This window comes from Talpa occidentalis, unplaced genomic scaffold, assembly GCF_014898055.3.
Source record: "Talpa occidentalis isolate TD23 unplaced genomic scaffold, MPIMG_talOcc4v2.1 talOcc4.4, whole genome shotgun sequence".
Lineage (NCBI taxonomy): Eukaryota > Metazoa > Chordata > Mammalia > Eulipotyphla > Talpidae > Talpa > Talpa occidentalis.
This window is the reverse complement of record NW_023604295.1, coordinates 11722013-11735021: the sequence shown is the minus strand read 5'-3', so window position 1 is coordinate 11735021 and position 13009 is coordinate 11722013. Positions and strand designations below refer to the sequence as shown.

Below are 13009 nucleotides of genomic sequence, written 5' to 3'. Positions count from 1 at the left end.
ATTAGCTGTGAAGGAGTTTGTAAGGTTAAATACCACAACTGTTTTTTTTTTTTTTTTAACTGCAGCAATTTACTAGTTTTCTGTCAAATTCTTTCTCTTCAGACAACACTCCTTTGTGACTGAGCGCTGGCCTTTGCTTCTGCTGCCTTTCTCACTATCCCTAATTTCCTTGTCATAGTCATTGGAATTTCAGGAGTTTTCTTGCTTTTACTCAAGGGGCACCCACATCCGGGCTTCTGAGCAGTCCCCCTATTTCACCCATCTCCCACAGTCTTCCATCCAGCCCACTACCCCTCCCTCAGACTCACAGTGCATGAGGAGTTAAGAGTCAGAGCTTCAATGGCAGCATTGGTAACAGCTACCTGCGTGCTTGTCTTGTTATGGAGTCTGGCAGTGCTGATAACTAGAAGGCCGTGAACAGTTATGGTGATCTGACAGTCATTAGAATAATGGGCTCTTCAGATCAAGCCCACAGAGGTCACTTAAGGAAACATGGGTGATTGTTTGTGAGGTGTTTGCTACAGGGCCTGACCCAAGGAGGTGTTCAAAAATCTCTGCCATGTTATCATGGCCAAGTTTATATATGGACTTTTTATTTTTTTTAACATTTTATGCATACAAGAACTGGGGTACAGACCAGAGGTGTGGGGGCTGAGAGGATTCACCAGAGACAGAGCGGGGAGCAGAACAGGTGGATTGACTGAAATCCACTGCTGAGGGGAGCAGCGGGTGAGACAGGAGAGGTCTGCTGTGCCTTGAGGGTCACCTCCCTTGCCAGGGATTGAACTTGTGCTGCAGTGGCTGCGGACAGCCTCACAGTGCTGTGCTTAACCTCTTGTGCCACCAGGGAGGCCCCTATATTATCTTGTTAAACGTAAGGTGTTTTTACTGATTTCTTTAGAGGGTACAAACTGGGAGAGGGCGCCCGCTGAGGCATAAGGGGCTGTGGGTGTATTGGCGGTGGGTGAGGTGTGCTGGTGTATATTCTGAAGAACTGAGAACCTACTTCCCTAAGTCATATATCGTGTTTTAAGCCAATGTTACTTCAATTAAAAAAAAAAGTGTACACCTTGCTAAGAAAAAGTTGTAAGTACAATTTTAATATACTGTTTTATGACAAATTCAACAGGTTTAGAAGGAATTGCTAACCTTAGAAACCTTTATGCCATATATTTTGTTAGCAAATAAATTGGCTTTTTTAGTGACTTTCAATTTTTTTAATTCCTACTCACTTTAATTTTATATCTAGAACACATTTGTCTTTAAAAAATAAAAAATGAACCAGCAAGATAATGTAGCTGTTTCTAATTTAACAGCAGAATTTTTATTCTAGAAAGATTAGTAGGTGATAGTCTGGTAAGAAGTTGCAGCAATAAATCCATAATACATTAAGCTAGAGTATTAATCATCTTTGAGGAATAGGATGAAGGATAATGCAAATGAGAGAAGGCCTAGGGCTTCCACAAGACCCGCAGCCCTTCACTGTTATCAGAAAATTCAAAAGAAAAAGACAATATTTTCCAACTCTAAAACATATTATATGCAGTGCAAACTCTGACATAGTTTGCAATTTACATTTATTATGCCCAATGAAACCACAAGACCAATGCTTCACTTTACAGTTTAAAGTCACACATCAGGAAATGCTTTACAAAAGAGGATACTGTTCCTCAGTGAAAACTATTACAGTGCTGCCCCCTAATTACTCAGTTCGAGAGGTGAACCTGGTTAACAGAGCTGCTGTAGGCTGCAGGCAACAAGACATGGCAACGCTTTCAATAGTTGATTCAGGTTTGAAATTTGCCAAAGATGTGGAGACATTTTAAACAGGACCCATCTTAATTTTCCACAATTTTTGGTTTTCGACTACATTATACCTACTGAAAAATGTTATCCCTGTTGGAAAATGGAAGGTAATCAATAGCCTACATTTTACTGCTTATATATAACATGCAAATCCTCCGTCTTCTACTTTACCTTGAAAACATTTCAATTTTACCTACTTAGGCTTATTACCTGACTTTAATTACAGATTAGTGCTGAACTCATTTGTTTGTGCTACTGCTTACGTTCAGTTGAACAAGTTTCTGCAATCTGTTTAGTTACCTGCAGTCTATTTACAAAGCATCAATATGATTTCCTCTGATGTATTAGTCATACTAAACTGTGAGCAGTATTTGTCAACTCTAGCTAGTTATGTCATGCCTGAGTGCATAATGCGAAAATAACCATCCAGAGACAATATATATATTTATTCATCAAAAGTCTAGTCTCACAAACACACACACAATATGAGCTTCTAACTAAACATACTCAGAATGGGAAACAGTGATTCTCATATGATGTGAATTGTTAACGACTGAGATACAGTTGCCAAATGCTTACTGTGGATATAAAATATTGCAAAGTTTAAAAAATGGCAGATCAAATATACACAGGAGTTTGTGTAGAGAAAAAAAAAAAAGCTTGAGAGATATTTGAAAAAAATGGTGATGGCTTAGCAAGTGATGAACATGATTTCATATCCGTCTACTACTCCAGCCTGGTGTTCTTCAAGTTTTGATGTTGGATGTGCAGAGAATTTAAATCATTATTCACTGCTGACCACAATGTCCATTAGATGCAATTTTCCAACTTGGAATATCAAGTTGTGCCCAGCCTTGACTAAATACTTAAGTTGTTTTTTTTTTTTTTTTTGCAAGCTAAAAAATCATGTGGAATAAAATAGTCACTCAGAAACACCGCATTGACAGTTGGTCACTGAAGATGGTAGCACCTTGATGAAAATTACAATTGTTCATTGGATGTGCCAAAGGAAAATGAAGAAAAGGGAGAATGCCCTGTTTTATTTACAAATCACAGTTTTGCTCACAGTGTTAGACTTTGGGTCACTTGGAAGTGGCAGTGCCTTGTAGGATGATGGGCCAATATTTATTTTTTCAATTGACCCTTGGCAGTCTACATGGACTGACTGGTGGACAATGGGATTAAAAGGACCACAGAGAGCAAACATACTGCTAAAGTGCTATATAGTAAGTGAGTACAGTGAACTGGTTTAACTAATATGTATATTTCAGTCCTATTCTCTTTTAAAACCAATATCTTGTAACAACATAGTCCTTTATTTCTTCCACACAACCTGCACTGAGAATTATGATACATCTGCCAGATTGAATTCTTTGCCAATCAGAACACTAAGTATCAATATATTCCCATTTTTGACTGCCTAATGCATGGGTTCATCTTTTAACATGTGCCCATGCATTCATTGAACAGAACACAATTATCCATTGGACTTTAGTGTTTCATGATATAACTTGAGAATTCATTTCTGTAGTTCATGCTCACAGAAACTATAAGGAAGATACTTTTTTTCCAGTGAACTATAGAGTTAAATTGACCTACCTGTTTAACAGTCTAAAACTACATGTTATTGGCAAATGAGAAAAAAATAGAAAATATACAAGTTCTTTTTCTGTGTGTCTAAATGATAGATCACCCTGGCATGGCAACTGATTCTATTGTCGCTTTGAGTGACTGTTATTATACTAATGGTCACTTCGTTTATTTTGTAGAGTTGAATTGTTTGAAAATATAAGGCATTGTATGACCTCAAGTTAGACTAGTAATATTTACCAATCATGCCAATAAAATTTCACACTCAGTCATTAACTATTAGCAAGAATTGGTCATTATTAAATTCAACATTATGTTATAAACAGTGAACTCTAAGTCATAGTACAAGCCCCAGACTTGGAATCTGGTTGCTGTTCTCACTGAAACTATTACAATGACCTTGTTAACAACACAGTGGGAGAAATATCAAATCCAGAGATGGATCTGGTCAATTGCACATCCAAGCATGCTTTTCCCTATTGCTGTAACCAGACTGTGAAGTCTTAGTCAGAGGCAAGTTGATGCTATCAGAAGTGTCCTCACCTGTCCCAAGTCCTATTATCATTTGTGAGATTCACTAGTGGTGATAGAAAGTCACACTCTATCTATCAACAGGAAAATCCCATGTTTGTAGAATTGGTTATGACTACTGACATTTGAATCATTTAAAACCAATTGTTTACTCTTAATTATAACATCCTACAAACACTACAGACTAAATGATAATTTTAAGGAGTGTTTCTAAAGCAGCAAATAACAATATTTGGGTTTATTTACATTGATGCCATTAACAACATTATATGAACGTATGCAACTTTCATATAATACATCAACAGCTTCTTGTCCAAGTTTATCAGTAAAGTGAATGGACCTGATTTTTTTTTACTGTGTTTTCACTTCTATGTGACGCGTCCAGACTATCCATGTACCCAATTTTAAAACTTGAACTTAATTCACTTGAATAAGTGTTTTCTTAGCTGTGACTCAGAGAAATGACTATTCATGGAACTGAAAAGACATAGGTACAGTAATGAACACTGCTAGTCATAGAAGATTAAATTTAAAAGCTTCCTTAGAAAGTAAAATGAAAGTATCAGAATAAGGATACATGAGGAATATATACATGTACACCTGTTTTACACAGAAAGCTTTCTGTAAAAAAAAAAAAAAATACAAAAGCAACCAGTGCTGTATATTATGTAAACTCACAAAGTGTACTTTATACACAAACATGAAGCATAAATTAAAAAGTCAGACAACAGCAAAACATTTTAAATATAGAAGAATTTGCACATATTTTTGTTAAATAAGAATAAATAATTTTATCACACAAATTCACATACCAGTTGCAAAAACAATAAATTACTTTTTTCTCAGTGCTGCAACTTTTTTTTATTGTGATTAATCCCTTAATTCTTAGTTAATGGGATAAAACTGTTTCCACAGGAAGGCAAAGGAAGTTGAAATTATTGAATAAATTCAACAATGCCCATATGCCACTGAACAACAAAGTGGGGTTTAATTTGACTTTTCTGTTCTAAAAGAAAGAAACGCTATTCCCTACTGGGGTCCCTTTGCACTTAGTGATACTTAACTTGGAGTGCTTAGTTTTGTAAGTAAGATTAGATCCTTACTAATGTGAGCATTTGCAGACACATTCTTGAGGAAATAATCCCCAGCATCCTGACTCTTAGGGTCTTTTTATTCAAGATGCAACTGTGCAAAGATGAAAAGCAGAGACCCCCATTACACTGGGTGCATTCGATTGTATTATGGAGGAGTTTCCCTTCGCTCACATTCTTTATATCTAATGGGTGCTCCATTTATCTGATTTTCAGCTTCCAGTCTATGTCATTTTTCATAGGAATTCAGACATACATTCCTCAGTCAGTCTATTGATACTTAAACAACAAACTAAAGCACTTTCTCTTGAAAGCATGGAATAGTGGTTTATTTGTTCTAAACTGTCTAGGGTTGCTTCCATGAGAAATGTAAACTTCATTATTTGGGGGGAAGGGATAATGAATCATTGATAAATCATATTAATAATCAATGGATACAGTATAGGAAAGCAGAGTAAGAGACAATCATGTTGGCTTTTAATTATGTTTTAATGTTGCAGTCCATTATAACCACAAAAGATAAAAATAATTTGTGAGAGTTGAATTACTTGTTACTTTGACAATTGGGAAAAAGAATATTGGCCTTACCTATTTATTCTCTCTGCATAGTCAAATAGTGTGACTTTTCATATTTCTGCCTGATTGGAATAGCTTTGTTCTCTGCCTGTGATAGCTGGTGACCTCCATTCAAAGGCAGGTTACCGGTGTGTCGGCTTTGTTTCTTTCATTGATAATTTATTAAGGAAAAATGACCCCATCTAAACTCAAGTCAGTCTATGAGAATCCAAAGGATGATGATCACTTTTATAAAATAGTAATTATTTGTTTTATCAGATAAATTTGTAATACTTAAATCAGTGAGATATCCATTCTCCTGGCCTACTGAAATGACTGATAGAGCAAGATCAATTACATAATTCTTTTATATTAAAAAAAACCTTAAAAACAAACTCGTAGGAGCTTAAGGGAACTCGAACAATAGTCCCCTAACATCCTCATATGCAAATCTTTAACAATAGGCACATTTGGTATGATTATTATAAAACTTTATAAAAAACAATTGGTTCTGTGATGTTTCACAAAGGAAAACAAATTCCAATGAAAAGAACCATGTTAGATTTTCTGAGCTATGGGATAGACGGAAGCAGTCTACTGTCTAAAACCAGATTTGTGTGCATGTGATTGCAAGAAATTTCCAAGTCTAACTATTAAAACTTAGAACCTACTTAGATTATGGAGATAAAAGCAATCAACTTCACAAAAATCACATTTCTTCACTCCAACACTTACTGGTACAGCTAAATCTTTCCAACTGGCAAAAATCTTAAGCACAGTATCAGTAAACTTGGGTTAAAAAAACAAGGCATAATTGCCTGTAGTGTGGAAACAGTCTTATTGGTGTTAACCACTTTTTTTTTTTTTTACTAGCCACATGAATGTCACCACTCGAGATGTGGCTAACGACGAAGCAATCTTTAATAGTCCTATTAAACTAGGTCAACCAGAAGTACAGAACATTTAGGTCTTACAGAATGCTTGAACAAAACAAACAAACAAGCAAAACAAGTACATTTTAAAGGCTTGCTGGTAAGAGGTATACCAGTGTTGAGTGTGATAGAAATTGGCTGTGTGTTTACTATGTATTTTACTCATACCCCTTGAGAGGTATGAGATACCAGCCACAGGAAGGGAAAACAGTCATGAACATACAAATGGAAAACATGGTTTTTAAAATCCAACATAAGGAAACTAATTTTTAGACTCTTGAATACTGATCACACACACATGCCAACTCTACTTCTACAGCCAAATAATGCATGGATTTGGTTTCCTGCTTGAACAAATTCAGGCAGTCAAAGATTTAAAGAAATGGACCTGGCGTAGGTATTGAAAGGATGAAATACACTGAGATCCTTCTTGTTTTCAGAATTTCTCAGAAGATGCTTGTGGTCAAAATGGTTTCTGACTAAAGTGTCATCTCCTGTAGTCTGAAAGTGTACTAAATCTTATTAAAACAGCAGCGAGTTCTTAATTTCCAGTAAAACATCCACAGCTCTTTCTGGAAAACTGGAAGGAGTTGAAATAGCTGCAGACCTACTTTGGTCAAACATTTTTTTTTATAGAAATATATATATATTTAATAGAACCAAGTGATATAAAGTGACATACCAAGGGACAATGTATTTACAAACAGTAAAAATAAGCTACTGTGTATTATGGGTGAAAATGATTACAATGCCTTTGAAGGCATTCTATAAGAGGTAGATGACAAGGAGAGACTGTACTGCCATCTTCAAATGTCCCCGGCTTCTACATTCCTCATGGTTTTTTGATTCTTGTGGGCTGGGGGATGTTCAATGGCTTCCAAGTCCTTCTGTACTCCAAGGTCACCACTGTCACATGAAGCAGCTCATCTTCATTTGGTCACAGGGAGAAGATTCTGCCCAGAATTGGACTCCTGTTGACAATGACACCGAAGTGTGACTTTCTTTGCTTGGGTGGACTTCTCTTTCACCACCATGGTGACGAATCCTCCAGTTATCTCTGCATCCGCTCATAACTACTGGCTAACATTTCTTCAGCAAACATTGCTTAAACGCTGAAGGCCTCTGAGAGAGAAGACAACCCTTGGCTAACTTCCGGTTTCCGTCCTGACACTGCACTGTCCTGGTGTGCCAGCCCGTGTCACAGGTCCTGGAGCAGGCCAGCCAGGGGCCTGTCACCCACTGCAGCTGTGCAGGGTGGGAACCCACCTTATTGCTGCCGTGGCCAGTGATGGAGTTGACTTTTTGAGTGTACTTATTGGGAACAAAAAAACTATAACGGACATCTAATGCCTTTGTCGGGTCTGTCGCAAGAATCTGCACGATTAGGATTTCCTTCGTGGCCGAGTAGCCCATGCCATGCAAGAAATCATCCCGGTGGCTCCAGCCGCTGTAGTTCATGACCGTCCCATTGATGTCCACGATTGTTTCTGAGGTGGAGATCATATACTTTCCATTGATCAGGTACTCACCGTTTTTCTTCTTCAGGGCCAAGTAGGCAGTGAATCGTGTCTGGTCTTTGGCTTTGAACTGTCGGACTTTTATGTGGGTTGCCCCTTCGGGAATCTTTACGACGTCAGTGTAACCCTTGCTAGAGGCAGGAATATCCATAGGGGTGTGGAAGGAAGGAGAGAGGAAAAGAGAAGGGGGTATGGGGCAGAGGGGAGTCAGAGGTAGAGGTAGAAGCAAGAAGAAAGAAAAGGAGGAGGAGAGAAGAGGAAATAAGTAAACATTTAAATAGAGAAACACACAGAAGTCCTCTAAAAGTCTTATTGCAACACAGTTATTATTTCAGAGATTCGTTTAAAATTGACTTTGGAAGTTGATTTTCTCAACGTAATAAAGTTGAGTGGTTACACTGTCATTCCACACATTTTTATTAGGATATTCAAAATGAGTGTGATATTAGCCACCTGTCTTTGATTGAAAAATGGATATAACTTTAATGATTTATACAAACACTGCCATCCTTATTAAATCCTGCCATCATTACAAAGTGACTTTATGTTCTTTCTGGCACAAAAATGGGATACGAAACATAAACACAAATGAACAAAAGTTTGCACTCAATCTTACAGAAATCTTTAAATTGTTTCTCAAGCGTTTTTACCTACTACAATCACACAGCGGGATTTAAAACATCAAAATCCCCGATTTCAGGCCAATTAAATCCCCATCTTTCAAGATGGGACCTAGACAGCTATACTTGTTTGTTTGTTTTTTTTTTTTTTAAAGATTTATCTATTTATTTATACAAGCGCTGGGTACAGTCAGAAGCGCGGGAGGGTGAGAGAATTCACCAGAGCCAGAGCGGGGAGCAGAGCAGGCAGAAGGACCGAAGTACACTGCTGAGGTGAGCAGCGGGCGGCAGGAGAGGTCTGCGCACCATGCGGGACCCTCCTCCGGTTGATGCTCCCCATGTTGTTCCAATCTGCAGACTACTGTCACACTGAATTAAATGTGGAGAGACTCAGATTTAACTACTATACTTGAGAGAGAGGCTCTGTTCTAATGTCTACGAGAATGTTGAATTTCCTGGGCATAGCACAAAATGGAACACAAATTCTATATTCAGGGAGCCATAGCTTACAACTCATATCTTTTTTTTTTTCATTTTCAAAAGATTAAAAAAATGTGTCTTTAATGCTGTAGCAAAATTCCCCGAGTGCTTAATATCTATGAAACATTAAGATGGATAGAGTGAGGATTGGTGGTAAATAACAAGTACGATAGGTCTAGTGATTCTTTATCTCTTCAGTAAAATGGGCAGAGACAAATATCCACAGCTTTCTGAAAATGCTAAGACAGAAATGCTAATTAAGCCCCAAGGGTCTAAACCAGAGAGTTTAGGAGTTATTTTAGCCAAAACCTTTGCCTCTATAAGAAATTTCCTAATAAGGTCCCCAATATGTATTACTTTTCTGGCTATTTAAATAGAAATAATTTGTCTGTACAGCTTGACTGATGTGAGTCAATTTTTATTATCTAATCTCAAAATTTTACTCAGGTTTGGAATTTATATGGCCACTGATTTGTACACTGAAAATCCAAGAGTGTTTCACTTGTGCAAGCATTTCCTCTGCATCCGAGAGGGAGCTGCTCCCCAAGGAAGCCCCTTGTCTATGGGATACCCGTTGTTCAGTGACTGCTGGACAACCTTAGCGCTTCCTACTGGACTGAAGTCAAATGATGCCACCCTCACCACGTGGCCTATGCATTCAATTGAATTAATTATACTTTTGTACTACATCTAGAATTAGATTCTGTTACAGGACCCTTTAGTTTGAAAAGTGAGGGGTCAAGGTTCCAGGCAGGAGAGTCTTTTCAACTTTTTAGTCCTTAATGCCTTACCCATATTCATGAGAATCTGGGCGTTTGCACATAGTCAGCAGATTTTCAAACTGAGGATTAGGGCATGGCTTTCTTAGTGCCTTTGTAAAATATGATTCCTTTTGTACTCCTTATCCATTTTTTTTTACACATTTCTTGGTATCATTTAAACTGTACATCAACCAGTTTCCCTGGCTGTCATGATGCAGGGAGGGAGGGAGCCTCATATTCATTTCATGTGCTGCTCTCCTGGGAGGTGACACTGGACAGGCATCTACAGGAATTCTAGAGAGAGCATTGCTTATGATTTGGCGAGACGAAGGCACATACACTACACTCCTATTTGCCGTGTTTGAAGAGCCTTGAGGAGTGGGGTGTGTGTGGAGCAGAGTGATAAGGGACAGTGGGGAAGGCCTGCAAAGCAGGGACAGGCCAAATCTCTGAACATGTTACAAGACAGCCTTAGACATGGACTCTGAGCAAGACAGAGGCTTTGCAGGGAGTTGAGTCAGGGAATGCCACCTTCTGACCTAGGTAATAAGATGACTGTCTGGCTTGGGTAAAAGAGCATTGGCTCCTTGTTTTATGAAGAAAACACTGAGTGGGGCAAGGGACTTGGGTGGCCAGTGGAATGGTGGCTGGGCTGGTCCACTCAGGAGATGACAACATGTGTGTGCGGGAGTGAAAGCGATTGTGGTGTTGAGGGACAACCGGATTCTGCCTGTATCTTGGCAGCAGGTCTGACAGGCTTTGCTGGAAGGTGGATGTGTGAGAAAATGGGAGTGGAAGATGACTGCAGTTTGCGTCTAAGCTGAAAAAGGATTGAGCTGCTACTTACTGGCATGAGGGACATGGAGGGAGTGATGACAAAGGCAGGGTCATAATTTGTGAATAGGTTCCAACTTGAAATTTTTTTTTTGACTTGAACACTTAGTTTTATTTTTCAATGCAATGTGATGTGTGTTTTTTTGATTTTTTATTTTTTAATTATTTTTTTAATTTTATATATTTTTTACATAATTTTTCATTTTTGCATAATATATGCATTTTCATCTTGGTTATAGTCCCCATACAATTCCCACCCCATTCTTGTTTTGATCCTACTCCTTCCTCAATCTCCTGTAGGGTGTCTCTGGTTTATAATTGCCTGTTGATTTTGAGTTTTACTTTATTATAATTAGTCTTTTTCTTGGTCCCTTATTTAGGTTTTCTAAATTCCTGCTATGAGTGAGACCATCTGGTATTTTTCTTTTTCTTTCTGGCTTATTTCGCTGAGCATGATCCCCTCCAGCACCATCCATGTTGCTGCAAACTGCATGAGTTCATCTTTTTTGATTGCTGAGTAATATTCCATTGTGTATATGTACCACATCTTTTTGTGGTCATCTATTTTTGGGTGTTTGGGTTGTTTCCATAGCTTAGCTTTTGTAAATAGTGCTGCTATAAACATAGGGGTGCAGGTGCCCTTTTGAATTAATGTTTCTGTGTCCTCTGGGTAAATACCTAGGAGTAGAATTGCTGGATTATATGGAAGCTCTTGATGAAATATTTTAATATGTATTATCTCCTTTGATCCTCACACCAGGATTAATTTGCAAGAGTTACAATTATTTCCATTCTACTCTGAAGAATGCTGAGAGGAAAGATATAGTGACTCTTCAACAATAACGTGGCTAGTGAATTACTGAGTCAGAATTTGCTGGAGAATATTTCAGCTCTAAGATCATGTGTTTTTTATAAATCTTACCAGGCCATGGTAATGTATTTGAAATAGTTAAACAGGTCATTTGTACCACATTATCAAATCTTGGTCAGATCAATCTGTAAGTGGTTATGCTGCTCCCCACTTGCTGAAATCATGTATTTCTTCATCTTTTCATGTGAGATCTAGTAAGCAGATATTTGGATCTCAACACAAAAACTTAAAATCTAAATAGAATTTTAAAAAAGTAACTGATAAGCTCATATAGGAAGTATACATAGCCTGTAAACATAAGGTATCAGGTTTAGAAAAAATTATTTTTCATTGGACTCCTAAATTATTTCTTTCCTTCCTTTTTATTTTTCCCCTTCTTTTAATTATCTATTTATCCTCTGGCCTCAGTTAGAGTCTTTGTTTTGGCACTCAGTCACTAGCTGTGTACAATTCAATGAAGTACTAAATTTTCGGACTCCTTTTGCAAACAAATACCGGGCCCTGATATACCTTTGGAACATACATAAGTGCTGAAATAATTATACATAAAGATTTTCGATGTATATGTTCCTATACAGTTCAATGAATAATTATCACATCACTAGCAAAAAAGCTTAGTAATACATTTTCTAACTCAAAATAAATTCTGCAGCCATATCATTTTGTTTATCATATCAAAGAAAATTTCCAGTTTTTCACATTATCATGGCATGCAATCATTTTCTTTCTTATTTTTTTCTTTAAATATTTTTATTAGAAGAACTGGGGTGTAGGCCAGAGGTGTGGTAGGTGAGAGGATTCACCAGAGACAGAGTGGGGAGCAGAACAGCAGACTGACTGAAATACACTGCTGAGGGGAGCAGCGGGCAGACAGGAGGGGTCTGCTGTGCCAGGTGGGTCAGCTTCCTGGCTGGGGATCCAACTCAGGCTGCAGTGGTGACAGCTCTGAGACTTAACCCGTAGGGCACAGGGAGGGCCACAAATGTTTTCATTATTAACGTAGTAGTGCTAAGTTTGATAATGTTATTTTACAGTTAAATACAACACAGTACTGTATATATATATCAAGAATACAGGTGCCCGGGACCAAAACTTCTCAGCCTGAGTAGTCTGGTAAAGAAGAAAAGCAACCTTACTTCCAACCACACTCGTCAGTAAGCTCAGTCATCATGGCTGACAGTAGAGTATTTTACGCCAGAAACTGGTACTTTATAGACTTATATATTTAAAGCAAAAGTGTAATCAAGGAATAGGAGAGGAAGCAGGAAGCAGACATTACTGCGTATATTTCTTTATAGAGTAAATGTAAACCAGGAGTGTTCACCTCAAAATGGATTGTGGTCTACACCCACTGCAATTAACTTACTTTTGCAAAGAGAAATGTTTTCTTAAGAAAAATACAGCCTAATGAGAATTCATTT

At 37.8% G+C, this 13009-nt stretch overlaps 1 protein-coding gene across 1 annotated transcript in view; it reads right to left on the bottom strand.

The window, feature by feature from the left end:
* Positions 1-1177: 1177 nt before the first annotated feature.
* The window catches only part of ADAMTS5 (ADAM metallopeptidase with thrombospondin type 1 motif 5), a 50530-nt gene continuing 38698 nt past the window's right edge, over positions 1178-13009 (bottom strand). The window contains exon 8 of the mRNA XM_037525056.2: positions 1178-8153. Coding sequence (XP_037380953.1) covers positions 7586-8153 — 568 coding nt within the window. The 3' untranslated portion in view covers positions 1178-7585. The remainder of the gene's footprint in view (positions 8154-13009) is intronic.